Raw genomic sequence first — 24,861 nt, forward strand, 5'->3', positions numbered from 1 at the left:
GCTTGTATAAAATTCTTTACTTTTCCCACTTTAAAAATTAGGAGTTAAAGGCAGTACCCATCAAGTCTAAAACTTGTAATACCTATTGTCAAGGACAGATACAATACTTAGTGATGGGGTATTGTAAATGATGACGATGATCATTTTTGTGCCCCATTGGAGATAAGAAACATATTTACATAATTTTTGTTAATTTGTTTGTTTATTTTTTCTCTGTAATAATGGTCTTCATTAATTATTAATAATTTTTGGAAGAGAGGACTTTGCGCTAAATGAACGATATTTTTGTCATTTATTCAACTAAAGATTGTAAATTTTGGAAAGTTAAATAAAAATTGTTTGAAAAAAACGTTTGTATGTTATATTTATATAAATATCTAAATATTAATATGAAATAAAGTCTAAATATTATTATGAAATAAATGGGGTTTAAAATTTCAGGGAAATTTTGCTCAAAATTTCAGGTAAGTTTTAAAATTTATTTATTGCAATAAAATTATAATTATTATACAGTTTTATAAAATAAATTTCTTTGTTTCAAAAAAATGCGTTTTAAGATCGCAATATTTGGGTGTTCTTTAAATATTTCAATAAAAATAAAGAAACTATCAAGACTCACGAGCAAAAAAATTGACTAAAATCTTTTAAACAAGTTTTTATAATCAATATAATAAAATTGTGTTCTACCCCCACAAAAAGGGTAATTTTCTATAAAATGAAAATTATCTATAAATACGCAATGAGATAATTATCTATAAATGTTAATAATTAGCATATTAAAATTAAAATCGAACATTCTAACACGTTCTCTATGCTATCTTTCTAACTCGACTTCTTCTGACTTTCACTCTAATTCCTTCGTTCTTTTTAAAATCACTTTCGCTTGGTCTGCGAACCGGGCTATGATGCTATTTAATGAGCTGAAATCGTTTTTGCAGGCCTTGGTAATGCGGCCTCTGTATGGCAATTAGCCGCATGAGGATAAACCACAATACCTAAAAAGGTAGTTTCAAGGTATAGCCGGTTTTTTAACGAATTTAGTCGGGTATTTGACACAATTCAAATTTTAATTTTTAAGGACCTTTTCTTTTTAAGAAACCATTCGGTACTTTTTACCGACTCACCCCCCCCCCTCATTTTTTTATTTAATAATTTATAATGTTAAAAGTGCCCTAGCAAAAAATAATTTTAGACTCAAATGTTAAAAAAATTTTTTTTTTTCTTTATTACAAATATTTTACTTATAAATAGTATATATTTAGATTAAACAATCAAAAAAATTTCGTTATTTTGAACATTCTTAATTAAAGCTAATTTTAACAAAAAAAACTGATCACCATTTTAATTCCATTAGGAAAATGAAAAGCAAATAAGAAAAGTTTTAAATCAAGGTTTTCTACGAACATAGTAAAAATACACAGTTTGATTTTAAGCAGCTCAAAAGTTTCGGACTTTGGTGATAACTTGTTTGTTTTCTTGTTTTCGCTAAAACCATATCTTAACAAGGCGAATTGTTTTTTTAAATAAAAAAGTCAAAACTAATAATTCAAAAATTCGCCTTGCCTTACCAATATTATAGCTTATCGTTATCGTTTGACATTGTTTAAGAATGTTGTAAAATAATTAATGCTAGGAAGGACAGATAGACATTATATATTTGTAATAATTTCAAATGCAGAACAAATGCACAACCGATTAAATTTCAATATAAAAACGATAAGCGAAGACAACTATCATCGAGACTGGTAAATATTTGCGAGATAAATTAGTTCCGATGACGATAGTTAATAAAGACAGTTAAGACCGCACTTACGTTGATAAATATTAATTCGGCACTATTAATAAAAAGACCGCACTTACATTGATAAATATTAATTCGGCATTATCTAGAGGAAGACCGCACTTACGTTAATAAATATTAATTCTGCACAAATAGGAGGACGACCAAAATAACATGCCAAAAAGTGTAAAAATATTTGAAATATTAAAACAAATATTCACTACGAAAATAAACCGAACAAGAGAGGATTAAAGATTAATAGATTGGCCAATGAAATAAAACAGCAGTATCGCGGTCGTAAAAAAAATAGTTAAGATAATAATAATAATAATAAAAATAATAACAACAAAAATAATAGCAATAATAATAGAATTGAATTAAGAGTAGAAAATTCCTTAAAACATATACATAATAAATACTATCTGGTTAAAATTATTCACATTATTCGCTGATGCCTCGCCCATTATAGCTATTTAATTTTTGTTACCTAAAACGATGTGTATTACACGGATAATATGAGCGAGGATGAAAGTACATATGAGGCGGGTGCATTAAAGCTTGCCGTTGCTGCAGCCTTCTATTAGCTTCTTGTATAAAGTAAAGTTCAGGGCGAACTGATTCGGTTATAACAGAATGTTCAAGAGATTGGGCTTTTTTAAATAAACTATGAAGCTGCAATGAAGCAAGCTCTGAAAGTTCTCTTCTTACTTTGTTAAAATCCGTGTATAAACCACTTTCTAAAAACCTAAAGAATTTAAAACAACATTTGCATAAATAAAAGGTTACCAAACAAATAGGTTACTGTAAAAAATATCAATAAGAACAAAAAAAAAGAAGTTGAAGATAGGTATAAGTTACTTAAAAAATAAAACAAAATGAAATAAACGTAATTAAAAAATATACCTTTGAACTAGACAAGCAACAGGATCGCTACCAAGAACAGGAAAAGTATAATCGGGCGTAAGCATTGGAGGTCGCAAACTTCTAATAACAACGTCTCCAAGTATAGAAACCAACCAAAGATTTTCTTTCAGCCAATGGCTCAATACTTCACGTCTCTCAAAATACATGCGAAGTTTTGCAAAGTCTTCTAAACGTCCATTTTCCAAATATTTTCTTTAAAAACAAAAACAAAAAACTATTGCTATTGTGAATATGAGGAAATCCTTATGCATAAATAAATGATTTAAATGAGCATATTTATATGCAATATTCATTATAGAATATTTAGTTTTTAAAATTATTTAAAAAAAAAATTAATTTAAATTTAAGTGATGAGAGTTGAAATAAATTCTTGAAAACCAGAGGTGTATCCAGGATTTTATGATATTTGAATTATGTATGTGTATACATACATAATTCAAATATCATAATACACATAACTTGTGTATGCTTATACTTTATTTATTAAAAAATGTTTTGCTAAAAATTACGCTAATTAGAGATTGGGAACAAAAATACCCTAAAAATTAAGCATAACTCATTAAAATGTTTTTTCAAAATATTAAATAAAATTTCTAAAAAAAAATTCATTCAAGAATTTTAAATTTCATTTAAAAACATTTTGACTACCTCATGTAAAATTTACAGCCGCTCATTTTTAGAAAGTTGTCAATTTTACATGCTAATAACTTTTAGTTGCCAAATGATTTTTTTATAAAACTTTAAATCTATGCATAAAAAGTAGTCATAATAAATAATTTTTTGGATAAAAAAAAACAACAACCCACATTTCAGCAAGTGATTCCCAACCTTTTATGATCCCAACTACATTCTTACAACTATAACACATATATACAAGTATAAACACTCAAAGGAGTTAAGAACTTATCTGGAAGTTTCTTAAGTTAAACCCCAAAAAATTCTGGATCCCATGTTGAAAGCCATCTACTTAAAAAGCAAGTCATTGCTAAAATTTTTACTAAAAAAATGAATCTATAATAATTTTATAAAATTATTTTATAAAAGTATGCATGATGATTATAGATTTATTTTTTACTAGAAAAATAAATCTATAATCATCATGCATACTTTTATAAAATGAAGCTTCTAGAATTTTCTGCCTCATTCTTTTTTATCTCCTTAATCCTTAATTCCTCATAGCTTAGTTTACATGGTTCTAAGTGTTCAGGCGTTTTAGACTAATTTAAAAAATTTAAATACATTTTATATAAAAAGTCTGAAGCAAAATAATTTTTTTAAAAAAGTAAAAAAGTGGCCTGTGTTCCAAAATGAGCAAAACAAGATTCTGAAAATTTTTCTTTTCAAAAAAAAAAGAAAATACAGTAACTGAAATTTTAAAAAATTATTTTTCTTCTGAAATTTAATTTTTGGATAATATAAGAAAAATATATATATTGGGGGAAACATAAAACAATTAAATTTATTTTATTCTACATTGGTTGATTTGATACCAATACATAAATACATACAAACATATATACACTTTATAATTTTAAAATACTAACCTATAACAATCATGTCTTCGAACAAGCATTGAAGATCGATGTTCTTTTCTATAAGCTGTACCATGTTGATTTTGCCAAAGCCAGACCTCATGAAGTTTTTCAATAAATGGACATGCTTTACGCATAAATGATTCTGCACAAAGTTCCCGTTCTTCTGCAACTGTAGCTAACTAAATAATTGCAATGATATGTATATAACTATTTATATTTATGACCATAATGAATTCTAATGTGATGTAATATAAAAAACAATTACAGTTTTGTTCACATAATCTAACGCATCTCGATAATCCTGAGCAAGAATTTCACCTAGACGTGGAGGCCACACTCCTACACTTTTTTCTTCTACCCATGACTTAAATTTGGCACAAAAGTCAGCATACGCCTTAACAGTTTGAAATCCACCTTTTAGACTGCCATCTATATACATTGCAGTAATCTAATAATAATGTAATAATAATCTTACGTGTAACAATATGTAAAGTGTAATTATAATTAAAAAAAAAGAAAATAACAATAGTGAAAAACAGAGTAATAAATTAATACCGCACTTAACCTTTTAATTAATTCATTTTTTTATTCAATGAAAAAAAAAGTTATAAATAATAAAAATAATAAAGCCTAAATTAAAATTTTCATCTAAATATTATTATTCCAGAGTTCTTAGTGCAACTTTTTCTTACCTGATGTAACATATAAATATAAGTGACTTTTGGCATATGTTCGGTAAGGGCTTTTAATGCTTCTCTGTTTCCAACATCTTGATCTTCAAGATATTGGTACCATTTTTGTCTTCGAGATGCATGCAAAGATAATTTATAATGCTCTTCTAAAGCTTGACGATTTCGATAACATCGTTTAAGGACATAATTTTGCATAGGAATAATTCCGCCGTGTTTTTTTAGAAAAACAGTATACAGGCGACTCCATTCATAATGACATAGTGGAAAGATTTCAGGACGATCAACTAAATTTAAAACATATTTTAAGAAATAATACAAAATTTAAAATAATGCAAATTTAATGTTATAATATTATATAATAGATTTAATTTTTTATTTTATTAAAAAAAAGGAATGTATTTATACTATTGTATTGCCTAATTTATTATACACTATTATAGTTTTGAAAAAAGTAAAGTAAGTTAAATATCTATAACAAAAATGTTAAAAATTATTATAGAAATATAGGAATATTTATAAATGATATAGTAAAAAAAAAACTGTAGTTGGTTAAAATAAATGCAGCTGAAGAGTTATGTTAACAAAAAAAATAAATAAAAAGGTTGAATAATGCTGTTAAAGCCTTCTGTATTGACTGAAAGCTTATATGGTTCAACAAAAGTTAAAATAATAACAACAAATAATAAATTTTATATATATATATATATATACAAATATATACAAATATATATGTATATATATATATATATATATATATATATATATATATATATATATATATATATATATATATATATATATATATATAAATCAAATTAAGAATTATAATAAAAAGCAATTTTTCTAAAGCTTATATAGCTGAATATAGACAAAGATATTCACCTGTGTCATCAAAGTACATTTCTTCTAATTCTTCCTCTGTTATTCCCCATATTGATTTTACTTGACTTGCTGTAAGATGTCCAACAACATGACAAGGAGGTAGTGGATTAGTCAAATACCATACAATTACTGATGTTTTTAATTGACTAACAGGTTTGAAAAAATTTTGATCATCTCGAAGAGTAGCAGCTTTGAAAAACATTTCATATAGATACAAATAAGAAAATTCTGTCCATTTTGTTTCAAGATTGAAGTCATTCTGATTTAAAAAAGTATTTTAAATAAAATATCAAAAACTTAAAAATTCAAAATGTGCATCAATAAAGAAAAAATTTATTTATAAACCACATAAAAAAATTTTTTTTTAATTTAATTGATTAAAAAAAAATTAAAAAAAAACCCCCCCTCCTTTCTCAAAAAAAACCCCATAAAATATCAGTAAGGAAATGGCTTCAGAAAAGATTTTTTTTTTTTTGAACAAATATTAAGATTTCTTTATTTATTTTTGAATAAATTAAATGTCAAGAGCTTTGGATGGAGTCATGACATAGAGAGCATTTAAAACCATTATATACAATAGTGTGGAAGCTGTTTTAACAGGATATTTGTAAAAGAATTACAAAAACATATATGCAAATAGGAGATTTAAAAGCACATTTAAAACATTAGAAAAGTCTAAACCAGTCTTTAAGCTTTTTAGGGATGAAGACAATACTTTTATCTCATCAAATGAAATATTTGCATTTAAAATGAATTAAAGAAGAGATTCTATAATCACACTGCATTGAAGTTAGTCAATATGCTTAGCTGAAAACTTATAACTGAGATAATTATCATTTGTAAAAATGTTAACGAGCTTCCCTGTAATTATAAAGATAAAAAACAAAAAAAATTTGGCTTTTTTTAAAAGGATAAAAATATTGACATTAGAAGGCTAGATTAATAATACAGACAAAACCTTAAGATAAGGACCTCATTACAAAAAATGATTAGAAAGTTCATAATACAAAATTCTTTCAATTACTTTTTTACAATCCTTTTAACTGCATTTTAATATCTTATTTAAAAATGAGTCACAATAGAACTTTATAAAAAAATAAAAAAAAATTTTTAACTATTTTTTCTTTTTTTACTTAGAACTTTTAGACTTTAAATTGCACTTTAAAAAAGGAGGCCTATGTTAATAAAAAGCATTTGAAGCTCTAAAAACCTTATTGAAACCATTTTGAATAAGAGTTTTTCTAAGGTCTCAATAAAATCTTTTCTTTTCAAAAATTTATAGCATTTATCTAAAAGTGAAAAGATCTGAAAAAAGCATTTGTTTTATTTATCTGTTATATTCTTTTTCTTTTACAGTTTTACACAAAAAGCTTCGTTTGAGTTTTGTGTGGACATGTTATTAGAAAGAAGTGTTTTTTTGAAAACCTTTCATGATTATATAAATAAAGAGAATTAAATTTTTTTTCAAAACACAACAGGATAAAAAATCAGTCAAAAGTTTACTTCAGCTTAATGTAAATAAACCACAAAAGGAAAGAAAAACCATTAGTAAATATATATTCATAAGACAAATATCATATGGAAAAACCTTGTGTTTGCATATTTAAATAAAAAATAAAAGAGTACTATTTTTATTAATAATAAAAATAAAAATAGTGTAAAAAAGATTGATCACATAAAAAAAACCTTTTCACATTTATAAAATTTATATTAAAAACAGCAGTACAAAATTATACTTCGTAATATTCTAAGTTTATAATTATAATTTTTTTTTAATTTATGAATGTATTTAGCATATATTCATAAAATGAAAAAAAAAGTACAATTATAGTTCATAACTATAATTTTTTTTTTAATTTTTGAATATAATTAATATATATTCATTATAATTATAATTTTAAACTTATAATATTACCCAGTATATTTTTTTATAGCTGTGTTTAATAGAAACATTATATTTTTTTTTTATAAAAAAAGTATAAAAACTATACTTATTGTTATTATATATTTTAAAAAACATGCTTCATTTGTTTTTTGTTTTGTTTAAGTATGCATTATTTATAAATGATATGTATGAACATATGCACTTTAATATACACATAAACTTATCTTACCTTACAACGATGCTTCCAAAGTGAATCGGTATGACAAACTCGATGAAATAGCCAACAGGTTTTACTAGTATTTACAAGTCCAGGAGCAGAAACATGCTCTAATATAGCTATCAAAACTTCTTCGCTCAAATCGCAAAGTTCTATTTTTCGTTCGCAAGTTTCGTGAAAATATTTTTTACGTTTTACTCGATTTTTTTTTCTCGCATAAAAACTACTACTACTTTTTCTTTTTTTTCTTTCCCGAATTTTATTTTTTTCTTCTTTCATTTTCTTTTCTTTTTCATTCATATTTGCAGTCATTGAACGAGTAACGCAACTCAATCTACAAGGCTCCATTTCTTCATCTATTGAAGTCATAAGGACTTAAACACAATATGATTTAATTTCGGTACAACATAAGAAAACTGATTCAAATTATTTTTTGTATAACAAACGAAGTCTTAACTCATCTCGTGCTTTTATGATTAGTTAATAGAATTTCGCTATCTTTTTTAAAGTGCTAGTGGTCATAATCCATCAAAACAATACTTATCGTTGTTTACAAATTCCGCGCTATTATTTTCAAGACCCTTTGACTTTTTATCTGGCAGTTGATTATGGAGAATATAATAAATATATTATAAACTATTCTACTTAATTCTTAAAGTCTAACTTGTTAAGCACATCTCCCTTAAGAACTGCCGCTATACTATTTATGTTTAAATTATTGGTTTTCACACGTGCGAGAGCATTACTAGTGCGCATGTTCAAATATTGTCACAAAATATCTATTTAAAATATAAAGTGCATAGTAACACCAACATAACGCCATTGCGTTTTCCGGTTTGAAAATATTGCAATTAAATAAAAATTATTCTTAAGTAGTTAAATATCTTTTAAGATCAAACAACGATATCTTTTTTTTTTAATAGCAAATTTCCACAAAACACACAAAAGAATTTTTACCTAAAAATCATTCAGCGGTACATAGCATTTATTTTTCGCGTCGTTAACTTTCACCAAGAAGCGCATGCAGAAACATATTGCGGAAGTATACAGTTATCAGCATTAAAATTTCTTAGTCTCAAAGTAAAAGTTTATTTGGTTTTTTGAGTTTTATGTAATAAAGAACTATGCATAATTCATTGCTTTAACAGAAAATAAAGTTTTGAATCTAAAAAATGTAAAATAGCGAAAAACTTTAAAGTGTGAATGTATGTATATATATATATATATATATATATATATATATATATATATATATATATATATATATATATATATATATATATATATATATATATATATATATATATATATATATATATATATATATATATATATATATATATATATATATCAGTTATGTTATTCTTCGGTTTTGCGTAAGTAATACTATAGAAATGAGCGGAATGTACAGCAGCGAAAGCAGTGGAACTTTGAAAAGAAAAACATAAAACTGTTTCTCAGTGTTTGAAAATCTTTTTTAAAAACGAAATATTTTAGTTGCAGAGCAAAAAACTGTGTTAAGAGCAGTTTTATCTATAAGCCTATAAAAAAAAGAATGTTTTGAAAACCTTGTTTGGTCACTCACACAAATTTTAAATATGCAGGAGTTTTCTTAATTAACATGCAAAGCAAACACAAAAGTTATTGATCGATAGATGTAATAACAACTACTTGCTACAGTAAAACTCCTATGATTTTTATATTAGTTTATTTTTACGTATATAGCTTTAAATTGAGTATAACGCGTACCATGTATCTCGATACATGGTACGCGTATAACAGTAAATCTACAATTATTGAAAGTAAGGTTATTGTCAACAAAAAGTATTTTGGTAAATTGTACTGAACTTTTGACGTAATTTGGCGAGGGACAAATAAAACCGATCATTTGATAAAAAAAAACATTTCAATAAAAGCTATTATTATTAAGTTAAGGGTTCAAAGTATTTACAGAACAGCCAAAAAAATAATAGTTTTAATGATGATATCAGCATGAAAATGATGTTTTTTTGCTATACGGCTAAACCGGTACTTAGTGGTTTAAACTTCAAAGCCTCCAGTCTTAAATATATATTTTGTTGGAAGACTTTGATTGGTTCTTTGTAATCGTAAAAAAAAGTTATAGCTTTATATAAATGCAAATACGGAATAAAACAACCTAAAACAATAATTTAAATAATAATCTATCAACAAAACAAAACAAAAAAAGGTTTTGAATAAGTATGCTTAATCATTATTAGTAACGCAGATAAATTGATAATAAAAGTTAATTGATATTTAAAAAAAGAAAAACTCAAAAATAAATAAATTCAAAAAAAATTCTAATATACCTCAAATAAAAACTTATTGAACATAAATTTCAATACTGTCTTGGTATCTCATATTGTCTATGAAATATCATCATGAAGCGGTAAACGTTTTTATCTATCGTTTATTTAGGGTCAATATAAATCACCGATTGTGTGATACGAGTTTAAAATTCAAAAACAATATTTTTTACGAAACGTAACATTTTCTCAGGATTTCTTCCTTGCTGTAAATCATCTAGGTTGTACAGAAAAATTAACTTTATATATGTTTGATAAAATGTGTTTTGGAAGTTATCTATCGAAGTTTGTGTTCCGGAGTAACTATTTTGCACCTTTTAAAGCTTTTACACCATTTAAAAAAGTATATACTATTTCATAATGATTTTATATTCACTACTTATAAAGGAAACAATGAATTTATTTTTTCTTCAAATGCATTAAATTTTTAATAGTTTTTCAAAAGAAGAAAATAAAAATAAAATTTATAGATTAATATATAATAATATTTATAGATTAATATAGCTTGAAGCATTTTATATAGCTTTGACGCTGTTAGTTCCTTTGTCGGCACTAACCGTTTTGTCAAATCATCTAATCTTATTTTAGGTACTACCTTTTTGCGCATTACACTTGATATGCATCAAGCAGATACTTTGCAAATACAATAAGTTAGTATATGCATGAACATCTATAAAAAGAACTAAGCATCTAGCGTTTGCTAATCAAGGTCAATAAAAAACAAGCTAAATCAGGGCCGACGACAAGGGTTTTGAAGTAGGGGAGCACAATTGTAAATTTCTAAAAAAAGTCCCCTATATTTAGATATTTTTTTTCTAAAAAACGAAACAAAACAAAAGTTCCTTTAGAAAAAAAGTGTAGGGGGAGAGGGGCTAGTCCCCCCTTAGTAACCTCTCTCTCCGCCGGTGTTGTCGGCTCTGTAAATATCATTAAAAGTACAAATTAAAAAAAAATTGTTATTTAAAATTCTACACACGCTTTTATGAATGATTCTTTACTACTGAAATAGTAAAAAACATTTTTATTTTAAAGTAAAAACCTGAAATATAAAAATCTATAATTTTCAGAATTCTTGTTTTTTAATATTGTTAAAGTTATGTTATTTTAATCTTTTCAACAATATTTATGTAATTACTTTAAAGTACTATGGTATTTTATGACCATAGAAACTGTGGAATCTGGGCATTGGTCTTTCCCAATAATTGTTTTCTAATACTATTTTTAAAGTTATTTTTAAAATTATGCAGAGTGTATGATGTTCATTATTCTCTTTGATGTATTTCAATTAGAGCAGCTCAATGATAGAAGTTAAAATATGAAGAAAAATGATAAAATGAGAATAAATGGAAAATAAAAATGATTTTAATGTATTAAAATTATTTTTCATTCTTCAAAATTTTTTTTAATGAATTGAAATGAAAAAGCTTCCCAAAGTATAACATTTACAATTTTCAAAAATTAAACATAAAATAAACTTTTATTTATTACTTTGACACCCCTTGCATTACCCCTTTTGATACCCCTTGCATTACCCTTTTGATACCCCTTTCATTACTCAATCGAGTCAAACCACATAATAGTCGATAGCAGATATCCGTGTACAACTGGATATCTGCAAATATTTTTAACCGTGTACAACTGGACATCTGCAAATATCTTCAACCGTATACAACTGGATATCTGCCTTTTGTGTGGAATAATAGTTTACATATTCAAGAGAGTTTTATTATCCTTTACTCAATAAAAATCACTGATTCTAGTTCAATTATAGCAACCATTGATATTTTTGCTCTGATAATAACTAATTTTCTTTATTCTCAAGTATTTATCAAATGGCTGAAACTAAGTTTGTATCATTACTACTTTTTTAATTAAAATTTTATACTTCTGCACAAAATCTTATCGCGTCGCATTAAGTACTTATTTATTTTCACTTTTAAAGTGCGTGAAACTATATTTTTAATTAAGAACAAGTAATCAGCGTTTGAATCTGGGCCGGATTAGTCATTTCACGTGCCTGGAGCAAAAAATAATATTAAATACTGTAGCTTAATAACATAAATGTCTCTAATAATAAAACTTTGTGTTTCGTAGGTCCTTTTTTCTTTGTAGGCCTCGGGCAAATGCCTCATCTGCCCCGTGGGTAATCCGACCTTGGTTTGAACCATTATGGTATTAATAAAGAAATGATGTCATTTATCTAATATGACGTCATGATGCGCCATGACAAATATTGCTAGGATGCTGAATGGCTAATGCTTCAAAAATATTAAAATTAAATGTAAAAGTAATAGAAGTATTTAAGTGTTAACTGTTGTCGCTGTCTTGCCAATTATAATAACGACTCCATGTATTTAAGTAGGTTCAAGAGCGAATGCAGCATTTTTGATGTCTGAGATAACTTTCAGACATTGAGCAAACTCAAAAAATTCATATATTTTTACTTACATCAAATATGGGTGCATTTCAAAAATGTTGTTTAACTTTTTGAATAACCTTTGGTTATTCAAAAAGTTAAACAACAAAGTTATTCAAAAGACAACAAAATCAAAACTTCATTATTTTTTTAAAGAAAAAAAGGATCAAATTGAAAAAAGGTTTATCATGTTATTTTGAGTTTGGAAAGCTATTAGTTTAGATAGGCATTTTGAGCCGACCGCTGTAGTTTTACTCATCGGTTACTAAGTGGACCTTTAGTGGCAGCCGCCAAAAGTGGCTAGCCAATGACTAAACGCTATTAAAATGATGGAAAGTTATCATCTAGCCATTCATATCGGCTGTCCACAAAGTAACCGATAAGCAAAACTCCAATAAAAATGCTTTTATAGGTCCACTGCAAATCCACTAAAACAATGTTTGCTGGGACATTTTTAAACCCTACAGGTTTGACAATACCTGTAAGAATTAGCGTAATTTTACGTCTTTTGAGGTTTCTTAAAAAATAACAATCTTTTGGTGTACGGAATGGAAACCGTAAAAAAAAAGAAAAAAAAGGTCCTTTAGAAAAAAAGTGGGGGGAGGGGGAGGGGGAAGGGGACTAGTCCCCTCTTAGTCCCCCTTACCCGCCGTTGTTGTCTGCTCTGTAAATATCATTAAAAATACAAATTAAAAAAACATGTTTTTAAAAATTCTACACACGCTTTTATGAATGATTCTTTACTACTGAAATAGTAAAAAGCATTTTTATTTTAAAGTAAAAACCTGAAATATAAAAATCTATAATTTTCAGAATTCTTGCTTTTTAATATTGTTAAAGTTATGTTCTTTTAATCTTTTAGTAACTTTTAATAATTGGTAAACAAATTTGTGTTGCAAAACCAATTTTTATTATTGATAGTGGGAGATTGTTTTCTGGTGGAGTTTGAGGCAGCCAATCTCCGGATTGTGTTTATCTATGTTCTGATAATCATTTCTGTAATGCATTTTATAAATAATGATATGAAAAGTTCTATTTCGATAGAGTCACTCATTTGAACTTTCATAAGATCAGCCTGAAAGATTTGAGAAAAACAATAATTTTTTAATTTTTTTCGTAAGGCCGCGTAATTGAATTATAAATGTTTAATTTGCCTAGTTTTTCTGTATGTTTAATGTATTATTTTTTTCATGGGTTATTTTTCCAAATACAAAATGTTAAAAAATACATTCCGCATTGATTTTTTTTCTTATATCTTTAGTTAAAATAGATGGTCGAGATTAAAATAGTAACTTCAAATATTTTAGCAACAACATATTTAAAACATATAGATCATGTTATGTAAAGAAAAAAAATTATTTTGTGTACCTCTTAATGAGAAAATAAAAAGTTTTATATCCTCTTCTTATCTATATATTTTAAACTAGATTAAAATTCATTGATAGATTTCAAATCATAATAAAAGATATTTTGGCGTTTAGTAGATGTGATCATTTTAAGTAACGTTAGTCATAGTTTCAACAAATTAGTAAATCTTTTTTAAAGAAATCAAAAATGTTTTTGTAAAAAAATTATCAAGTTTACTAGTAATGCAGATAAATAGCATCTGCATGTATTTTGTACAGCTTTTAAGGCCAAATTTTTTAGTTTTTAAGGTTGCTAAGTGATAAGATATGCAGTTCAATGATGTTGATTCTATTAGTAAATGCCATTACTTTGTAAAATACATTCCATAACATCTAGCTCCGTCTTCCCATATACAAGAATGCAGATTTATCTGCACAAGCATAATTAATATTCTAAACATCTCAAACAAATCATGGAATAATTTCTCCTTAAGAAAAAATTGTAATGTTTGTTATGGTTATTTAAGAATTAAGTAACCATAATTAATTAAATAATTGATAATAATATTAAATTTTTGGTGTATAAATTTAATTTTAGAACGTTTAAACATGTATATTGATGAACCTGGTATAACAAAACACTACTACACAGTGGAAAAGGTACATTTTACTTTTAAAAAAATTTAGATAAAACAAAAGTACATAAACAGCAACTAGTGAACTGGTCAATCCTAAAAAATCAATATCTCTAATTGATCATTTTTGCACTACTAGAGAACTAGAACTTGTATACTATTATGCTTGTGGGAATAGATGTGGTAGAAGTGGTTAAGGATCTTTAAATATCGTGATAAATGTTCTTAATAAAATAAAAAAGTTTGACGAAACCAACGAAACAAAGAACACTTGTGTTGACAAAAAAATTTTTTCCATTTTAATTTGTTTTTTTATCTTCATGTAACTACGGGGCTGTCCATTAACTACATCAACAAAATAGAACAAGTTGACAAGAGGGAGGGGTAATGTCAAGGCAAGTTGACGAGATGTTTACTCGTAACACTACTATTTTTTCAAAGTTGTTGTTTAGTGTTGTGCAAAGAAAAAAGATTTTATGGAAAAATCAAAGATTTAATCTATGTTTTTTTATTACTAATGTAATAAAAAACTACCATACCAATGTAGCTTATTGGGCTAGAGCTGCAACTGCATTAACTCTCGAAGCCTTTTGATGTCAATTTGCTGCTCTTTAGCTCCATGCACAAATATTAATATAATATTAAAATAAAGATGTTGGAAGCTCTTTTAAAACTGAAAATTTTTGTAAATTATGACATATGGCTCCTTCGTCTCAAAAGGTTGCCGACCCATGTTTTATACAATATGTTAAATGCATTTTTTATTATACTAGACTCTATTAGAAATAATTGGCTTTCACTGTAAGGTTGGATTAGTTCTAAAGTTAAATTGAGAAGTATTGACATGTTCATGGATTGTGGCTCTACGCTGTACATAAATTATGATAAATATTTAACACTATCATCGCAATTTATTCATTTAAGGAGGAAGAGGAGAGTTATCTAATGTTGGCGTAGTTTTACAGGGGGGTCACTGGAAGTTTGAAAATTATTGACTTAAGTAATGGAATATTTAGCTTAAGAAAAAGTTTCAAAAAAAAAATTAAAAACTTAATGACTCCGTTAAAAAAAAATTACAATAATAATAAACTTTTCAAAATATAAAAAGACTCGAGGAAGATTGCTTAAGAAAACTAAGAACCTTTCATACTGTGAAACGGTAAAAATAATGGTTAAACGGTGTATAACAAAAGTGTTAATTACCCATTTATTTCTAGTTGAGATTGGAAAAATATATGTACATGGTGTAATTATTCCTTCAGAGCTTCATTTACTGATACAGACTGTTACAGAGATTTCAAGGGTCTTGTATTAGACATCTGATAGTTCTTCCAGGCTGAAAAACTTGGATTAGTTGACAAATATTTATAAAACTGGTTGCTAATTGTTTATAGTGGGGTGTTTTCCCTGCTCAATTTATGTATACATTATATGAGTAACAAACAACATTCTAAAATAGTTTAGATGTTACTTAAATAACAGAAACAAGGAGTACCGTACAACTCAGTATGTACATAGTTACAAGCAATTTGTTGTGATGTACCCCAAGGCTCATTTATTGGATCTTTACTATTTTTAAATTATCTGAACGATATCTATTAAACTTCAAATATTCTTTCTCTTTTTGCTGATGATACGAATTTTTTCTTTACTCACTCAAACACAAAAACAAAATTTTCTACAGTTAATCACAAGCTGCAAAACTTAAACGAATGGTTCAAAGCTAATAAACCTTCCTTAAACATCCTCAAAAACATTTTTTATTTCACAAATCATCTAGCTCTGATAATTAACCACTTCAGCTTCCCAAGCCTATGATCAACAACATTAATATAAAAAGAGACTATTAAATGAAAATCCTGGGAAAATTTTTTTAAGAAAATCTTAGTTGGAAGAATCATATTTTGCACATCGAAAATAAAATCTCTAAGTCAATCGGCATCATGCATAAAATAAAACACCTTCCATATACAACTTGCTTCAAAAATATAATTATTCGTTCATTCACAGTTACATCAACTGTTTGAATATTGTTTGGGCACGTACATACTCTTCAGTACCAAAGAAAATATACGTAAAACAAAAGCAAGTGTCGAAGAGTATGCATGTTAACAGATATACCAACGCCAAACCATTATTTAAGGAAATGGGAGCTCCTAATACTTATGAACTGTACCTTCTTCAAATTTTGTATTTATGCTTTAATTGCAAAACAACCTGCCAAAATCAATTTTCATTAATCACAAATGTTACCAAATCAGCTTTCCACCATTGAACACAAATACCCAACAAAATACTCTTTCCACAACTTTAAAAATCCAAAAACCTCACTTAAAAAAACTGACTTAGATCCTGCAGATCAACGAGATTAGACTGCTTTAAAGTTTTAGAAAAAAGTTTGATATCATCAACAGATATTGTAATTAATTGACAAATAAATTTAGTAAGTTTGGTTTCTGTAATTCGAGATTGTTTGTGTAAAGAATTTGAGTTAAAAGGTGATAATTTAGAAAACTCAAAAATAGGGCATGTTCAATAGTACTCTTTATATGGGATAGAAAAGTGATATTATTGAACATCATCTTTTCATATTTTTAAACATCTGCCATAGAGACCATAATACTATCTTTTTTTTTTTTTTAAATTGTTGGCACACTTTTTCTTTTTGCATATTACACACTTTGTATACAGTCGTTCTATTTTGCGAGTAAATATTTTCAATATTGCAAATTGAATCTCATATAAATAAAAGTACTTGTCTGTTTAAACAGATTTAGTTTGTTGTAAAAGTTCTTTCTTGTCCTTCATTTCGTTTTTCAACTTTGTAATATGTACAGGTTGGTTATGAAGACAGCAAAATTAGTTAGATATGAGTTTACATACATACACACTCGCATATACTCACATATTCATGCTTATAGATACTCATATATACAAAGACATTTAATACATTTTAATACAAATTATTTTTCGTTTTACAACTGAAATATAAGTTAAAAAATCGTATTATAATAATAAATATTAAGCATGATATATCCATATAAGCATATTTACACTGAATGTTTTTGTTTTTATCAGTGACTAAAATAATAGTTTTCTAATTTTTAAGGCCAATTTTTACTGATTTTCACCTTTTATTAAGGACTCGATAGTAAGCATGCATAGTAGGCTGGGGTGAAAATAAAAGTTTGGTTTCATACATGGATTGGCAAATAAGTACGGTTTATTGTGATGAAATTCACACTTTTGTTTATTTTCACCCCAGCCTAATGTTTAATGCACTATATCATTTATTCCCATTTTTAACAAAATCTTGTATATTTTTTTTTCTAAAAACTTTTTAAATGAAGTATATAAAAATACTTTCTGACGGTCGTTTCAATTTATAGACTTAAATTTTTAAGCTTATTTTTGTTTTACAGCATGTAAATTGTGTTACCAAATTTTTGTTATTTTACAAAAAAAGAAAAAAAATAAATATTACAAAAAGAGTTTTTGGGACACGACTTACCTCCTACCTATCAGAGACCACTAGGAATTTTCAAATCATTCCAAATTAGAATTTAAATGACTGTAATAATGCCATCAAAAAAGATATGAAGCGGTTTTTTCATAGAAAATTTTAGTTTTTACTTAAAGACTGAAAAATTGCAAAATTGAATTATTCTTTTCAAAAAAAGGCTAGTCGCTAAAATTAAACGCCTATGGGTTAGAATCGTTAACTGATCTTTAGATACTATATTTATTTTCAAGAAAAAAATTTAATTGAGTAATAAACTTCATAAACTTAATACTTATACAAATTATTTATGTTCGAAAAAGGAAAAAAGTGAGTCCACAAGTTATAGTTCAGTCACTAAGAATTCGTTATTAAGCATTTAGACTTTTAAAAATGTCAGCATCTTATTGGAGAATATCTATTCTAAGTTGGCGGTAATGCTAAATTAATTAGGGTTGAGAAAATAATATAAGACAGATCATATAGAGCTTTTAAAATAATCTGATAAAACAATTTTTATATATGTGCTTTATATATTATCTTTATTTTACATATGTTTTTATATTATTTTACACAAACAGTATCATTTTTTGATTTTTCTAGACTTTCCGAAAGGAAACACTTGCATATCAACATTTTCTTGACTCAATCTTGAACGTTTTGGGTTTACAATAAATTCTGCAGAACTAAATATTCCTTCTGATGAACAACTTGATTATGCAATACAAAGATATTTTTTGGATAACTGTGATAATTGAGGTAGAGTAACACTGTTCATTTTCCACCAAAATACTGGATCTTCCTTCACACTAATTTCATGCATTTGGTCACACGCAAGCATCTCATTACTTAAATTGTCGCTTATAAGGAGATGGGTTTGATCTGATGATAACAGTCCTTCTTTTTCTTTCTTTTTCTCCTTTTAAAATGAAAAGCAGTTTTTTTAAGCTAGTTTTTTCAGAATTTCAACTGCCTCAATCGGTTCTACCTCAGGTACTCCTCTAAAACTTACAATTTTGTTGCACTTTTTCATTTCATTTATAATACACTGCATTACATCATTTAGACATGAAATCAAGACAAAATTATTTTTAAATCTTGGATCAAGTAAGTTGCAGTATTCAAAATTGCATGCAGCTGCAAATCATCATCATGATAATTAAGATAATTTTTGATTTTTTCTTACATCTCACGAGCTAATAAAGAATCTGTTTCTTTTGGACTAGTACATTGCAAAATTTTCTATAGTAATGGCAAAACGGAATGGGTGGTTTGCTTTTCTCCACTGAGCGTATCACTAATGATATATTAAATAAATCAGTAACCGTAAAATAAACACACCTTTAATTTTTTTATTAAATCAGAATGTCTTTCTTTTAAATGTTTTATGAGATTAGAAGTTTTTCCACTTTTTGTAACAAAGACTCGTCTACATTGTTTTCAAGTTGGCTTATTTTTGTCTACCATATTACCGTTGTCATTGGCAGCAAAAAAGAAATACTTCCATATTTTGCTTTGACACCCTTTCTTTTTTATAAGCGTCGTTTTTCGGGTTTCCATTTTTAATATTGTTTTTTAATTTTTTTTAATTAGAAGCTTTTAAAGTCTGTTTTCCATTTAGACTGTTAACAATTTCCGCGCAAAAGGGCAAGTCGTCTTTATTTTTTACGCTATTATATCCTTAGTTTACGTTATCATGCCTTACTTATAGACGGTAATACTGAAAAATATCTGAATAAAGAACCGGCTTTATAAATGGCATATTTATAAAGCCCGTTATATATTCTTGTTATATTTGTATATATATATATATATATATATATATATATATATATATATATATATATATATATATATATATATATATATATATATATATATATATATATATATATATATATATATATATATGCAAATATAACAAGAAATGAATAATTTCATAATTCTATAATATAATCGATACTAATGTAAGTACTGATGTACTCGGTACTTTGAAAGACTTTTACCATAACAACTTTTTTTAATAAAGAACCATGTTGGTACCGAAGTACCGAGTTCCGTGACAACGCTAGTGGGTAGAAAAACTATTTATTTTTTATTAATTAAAATGTAAAAGTATATTATCAATAGACAAAATAAAAGTGAGTGGGTCATACATGCGTACTCGATTCCGTACATCTGGAAATTGATTCCCACCAATTTCCAGATGCACTAACAACATGAAATCTAGCATATTTTAAATTCTTAAGTTTTTTTTTAAATGCGTTATAATTCCATTCATGAGAAAAGTCCAAATATTTTAAAGCTATTTTATTCTAAAGAAAGGCTCTTCTTAATGAAACACAAGGTTTACCAAAATTAGTATGCGGAAATTGTAGCCGAATAAAGTTCTCATTTCGTAGATGGTACTTGTTTTTTTCTTTTAGTGAGTACAGGTTATGAAAGGAAGAAGGGGAATTATTGGTTTTACATTTATACATTAAACATAAAACATTATAAACGTTAAGCTGATATATATCTAAAATATTCATTTCAAGTAAGAGAGGCCTGGCATGAGTAAAACGATCTTTAAAGTTTATAAGACGTGCGATGTGTTTCTGTTGACGATTAAGAGATTCTAGTGTACTTTTATTGACACTACCCCAAACAATATTAACCTAAATAATATGGCAATGAATAAATGAATAATATAATTAAATTAATATTTATTTAAGAAACTTCTTGATTTGTATAATATTCCTATAGTTCTAGCAATTTTTGTTATTTAGATTATTAACGTGATTTTTCCATTTAAGATTTTCATCAATAATAATGCCTAAAAAAATTTTAATTTTTGTTCGCTTTATTTCATTATTGTTATCAAAAATAAGAGGCGTATTTTTAAGATTTTAGAGCCATTATGACAGGCTTTGAGGGATAGGCCTCAGACGTAGTAGTCACGGCACTACATATAAAGTATATATATAAGTATATATATATATATACTTTATATGTATACTTTACAAATTATTTATTAAAAACTATGAATGTAAAATAAGTAACATTTAGTTTAAGAAATAATTCAAGAATAATATTCATGTTAAGAGTAATAATCAAGTAAACAAAAAAAAATAAAAAGAATAACAATAATAGATAAATAAATTTGTTTTTGCCGACTTAGGCCAAGAAATTTTTTTTTTGGTGTTCGAGATAGGTAACTTCCAGACATGGAGCAAACTCCAAACATTTATATGTTTATACTTATGTCAAATAATGAGGGTTTGCAAAAAATTGCGATGATTGGAGGCTGGAAGCAAAAAATCTAAAATTTATCGATGAATATAAGTCTAGTTAAGAATAGTACAAAAAATACTTCATCAACTTGTTGCTCTCACGTTTGGGGCAGGTGGGCGAAAATTTTGGGGCTTTTTTGTTCCCAGCCTCCAATCATCGCAATTTTTTGCAAACCCTCATTATTTGACATAAGTATAAACATATAAATGTTTGGAGTTTGCTCCATGTCTGGAAGTTACCTATCTCGAACACCAAAAAAAAAAATTACTTGGCCTAAGTCGGCCTAAGTTACCTATCTCGAACACCAAAAAATTCTTTCTACGCCTCTGTATATATATATATATATATATATATATATATATATATATATATATATATATATATATATATATATATATATATATATATATATATATATATATATATATATATATATATATATATATATATATATCAGTGGCGGAACTTCAAAATTTGGGCCCCCCCGCAAAAGAATGTTTTTAAAAAAAAAAATAAAGCTTCACATATTAAATAGATATTTATTTCATATATCATATTTAAAAACAAAAAATTAAATAAAGATAAAGATAACTTCAAAACGAAACTAAAACTTAACCGAACTTAAATAGTGAAAACTTTCCTCCTTGATTTCATATTGGCAAAATCGGTTATGATGTTTTTCATTTCCATTTTTCCAGCCGCTTTTGCCTCAATAGAAACTATTGCAAGGTCGCTTAAACGTTCTTTACCAATGGTATTTCGTAAATAATTTTTTATTATTTTAAGTTTTGAAAAAGAACGTTCAGCTGATGCAACAGTAACAGGTAATGTAAGAAACAATAACAATGCTGTTATCACTTGTGGAACGCTTGCAGCTATAGTTGACAATTTTACTATTAAAAGGTCAGCCAATTCACGTATAGATGATATTTTTGATATTTCATCGTGTAGCATTGACTTTACCATAACCATTTGCAGCGGAAATTCAGTTGTTATATCTTCACTATATTTTCTCTGAATGGCTTCTGCACAGCTTATGATCTCACGTTCTTTCATTACCATTAATTTATTTGGATGGATGCAGGAAAATAATTGTACCACTTCTTGCATTCCTTTAAATCTATTGTCGAGTTGGTTGATAACAACGTCCAAAATTTTTATAAAAATATTGATGGGAAAAATTTCCTCACTACTATTAAAACGGTGATCTGTAGATAATTCGTCAAAATGCCTTTTCACAATTTTTCTTCTTTTTTGAAAAAATATTGCAGGAATCTGCCACGTAGTCGCTATTTCTACCGCTTCAAGTTTTGCTGAATCAAACATCTTTCTATATTGTTTTAAATTTTTGCTGGCATTTTCTAGAGAACCTGAAGCTGTCGTAAGATCTAAATTTTTAGTTTGCAGCAATTTTGATGGTATATGTACCTCATTAAGGATTTTAGACAAAAGCACGCATAAAAAAACAAATTCGAAACTGCTAATATTTTTTTGTATTCGTACTGCTTCTTCGCGTTCTTCACGTTTTGTACTTGTTATTGATATCTCGGAAAGAGCTTTCATTATATCAAGAAAGCGAATTTTAACGGCGAAAAGAAAAGTATATCGTCCTGCCCATCGCGTTGGATTTAACCTATTTAATGTTATTTGTGATTCTCCTGTATATTTGGATAGTAGATCCCACCTGTTTATGCTATTTCCGAAAAATGAATACACATCTTCTAGCATTACAAAAAATGAAGCAACTTCAACACAACATTTAACCGCATCGTTAATAACAAGATTTAAATTATGAGCTGCGCAATGCATATACATAGCATTGGGTTGATTTTTCTTAAAAAGGGCCTGAACCCCATTGTATATCCCACTCATGACGTTCGCACCATCATAACTTTGACCCCTGCAGTTACTTAATTTTATATGATGTTTTTCTAACAGATTTAATATTTCTTCATGTAGTCCAGCAGCAGTGTGGTTATATATTTCCGTGAATCCCAAGAAAACTTCTTTAATTTCAATTGATGTGGCTTCATCTTTTTCATTTTTAATAATTTTTACGTATCTAAATACTTGACTGAGCTGATCTCTTTTAGTAATATCTTGTGTTGTATCCATTATAATTGAATAAAAAGGTGAACTATTAATATCAGCAGTAAGAGTGGCTTTTAAATGCGCTGCAAGGCAATGTATGACTTCATTTTGAATTTGATGGCTTAAATATTTTATAGATCCATTTGGCATACTCAAAACTTGCTTCATAACATTATCATATTTAGCTAAAAGTTGAACTTGGGTTAAAAAATTACCATTATATTCATTGTCAAATGATTCACGATGACCACGAAAAGCCAAAGAATTTTTACAAAGTGCTAATGTTATATTTACTATCCGCTCTAAGACTTGCACCCAAAAATTTGATTGGTATCGTACTTGTTCTTCTATATTTTTATCAATTGTTTCATTATGTCGCCATTTTTCATAAATGCAACAAGCAAATATATGTTGTTGACTATTTTCGTGAATTTTAATTTTTTTTAGAAAGACCACGCCAATCTCTGACACCATGCTCACGCCAGTTATCCTTTGCTTTTCGTTCTTCTGAGAAAAGCCAACAAGGCTCGCAATAAACGGCATCAAGTTTTGGGGAATAGCAAAGCCACATTCTTTCTATAGATCCATATTTTGTGGTAGTTTTAAAATATTCCTTGGAAAACCTACGGTTTTCTTGCAAGGGGTCGCGTATAAAAGGACCTTTTGGCCGACACGATTCCGATAATACAATTATTTTCTTAATATCTTTTGTTAGTATTTTACCATGAAAATTTGCAATGTCAGTAGAAAATAATTCACTTGATTTTTCTAAATTAATTTGTTCAATGGCGTCATTCGTATCAGAGTTTGAATCTTCCTTGTCTTCATTTCGGTGGTTTCTCGGAGACCTATTCACATCTTCTTCGTTCACATCTTAATCGTGTTACGAGTAATAAAGTATTGTTGCACGAGAGTTTATTACTTCACTGATATATTTAATAAAAGGTAATTAATAAATTTGTAATGATTAAAAATTTTACAACAGGTACTGAATTCATAAATTTGTAATAATTTAGATTTTGACTCATAATAATGGAAAAGAAATTAAGTAGTACAAGCGGTGCAGCATAAAGAAGAAAGTTAAAAGAAACAAAAGCTACTTTAGCTAATTTGCCGAAGCTAACAACGTTTTTGAAACCAATCGAAAAGCGAGCGGAAACGGAAGTGGAAAGTCTGTTTTCTTCGATATCATCATGTTCTACTGACTGATTTATACATACCACTTCTGCAGAGTTTTGACTTTCCACTTCCGTAGCTTTTGTTTCTTTTAACTTTCTTCTTTATGCTGCACCGCTTGTACTACTTAATTTCTTTTCCATTATTATGAGTCAAAATCTAAATTATTACAAATTTATGAAT

General features: G+C 27.1%; 2 protein-coding genes across 2 annotated transcripts; both read right to left on the reverse strand.

Moving 5' to 3' along the window:
- Positions 1-2,132: 2,132 nt before the first annotated feature.
- LOC100203227 (uncharacterized) lies at positions 2,133-9,082 on the reverse strand. The gene is made up of 7 exons (XM_065810842.1): positions 7,928-9,082; positions 5,814-6,072; positions 4,932-5,215; positions 4,505-4,687; positions 4,249-4,418; positions 2,684-2,896; positions 2,133-2,525 (listed from the first exon to the last, which is right to left on the reverse strand). Exons 1-7 carry the CDS (start codon positions 8,282-8,284, stop codon positions 2,264-2,266), a joined length of 1,728 nt encoding a protein of 575 aa, XP_065666914.1. The 5' UTR covers positions 8,285-9,082; the 3' UTR covers positions 2,133-2,263.
- Positions 9,083-22,032: 12,950 nt separating this feature from the next.
- Positions 22,033-24,045, reverse strand: LOC136086984 (zinc finger MYM-type protein 1-like). Its single transcript, XM_065809486.1, has one exon. The coding sequence runs from the start codon at positions 24,043-24,045 to the stop codon at positions 22,033-22,035; it is 2,013 nt and encodes a 670-aa protein (XP_065665558.1).
- Between the last annotated feature and the right edge of the window lie 816 nt (positions 24,046-24,861).

Source organism: Hydra vulgaris, chromosome 11, assembly GCF_038396675.1.
Source record: "Hydra vulgaris chromosome 11, alternate assembly HydraT2T_AEP".
Taxonomy (NCBI): Eukaryota; Metazoa; Cnidaria; class Hydrozoa; order Anthoathecata; family Hydridae; genus Hydra; species Hydra vulgaris.

Excerpts from the sequence above, each read along its gene's own strand:
- LOC100203227 (XM_065810842.1), bottom strand. The coding sequence starts at position 8,284 with ATGACTTCAATAGATGAAGAAATGGAGCCTTGTAGATTGAGTTGCGTT. Across the intron at positions 6,073-7,927 it reads TTTGGAAGCATCGTTGTAAG|AATGACTTCAATCTTGAAAC; the intron begins GTAAGATAAGTT and ends TTTTTAAATCAG. Across the intron at positions 4,688-4,931 it reads ATATTTATATGTTACATCAG|ATTACTGCAATGTATATAGA; the intron begins GTAAGAAAAAGT and ends CATTATTATTAG.
- LOC136086984 (XM_065809486.1), bottom strand. The coding sequence starts at position 24,045 with ATGCCGTTTATTGCGAGCCTTGTTGGCTTTTCTCAGAAGAACGAAAAG.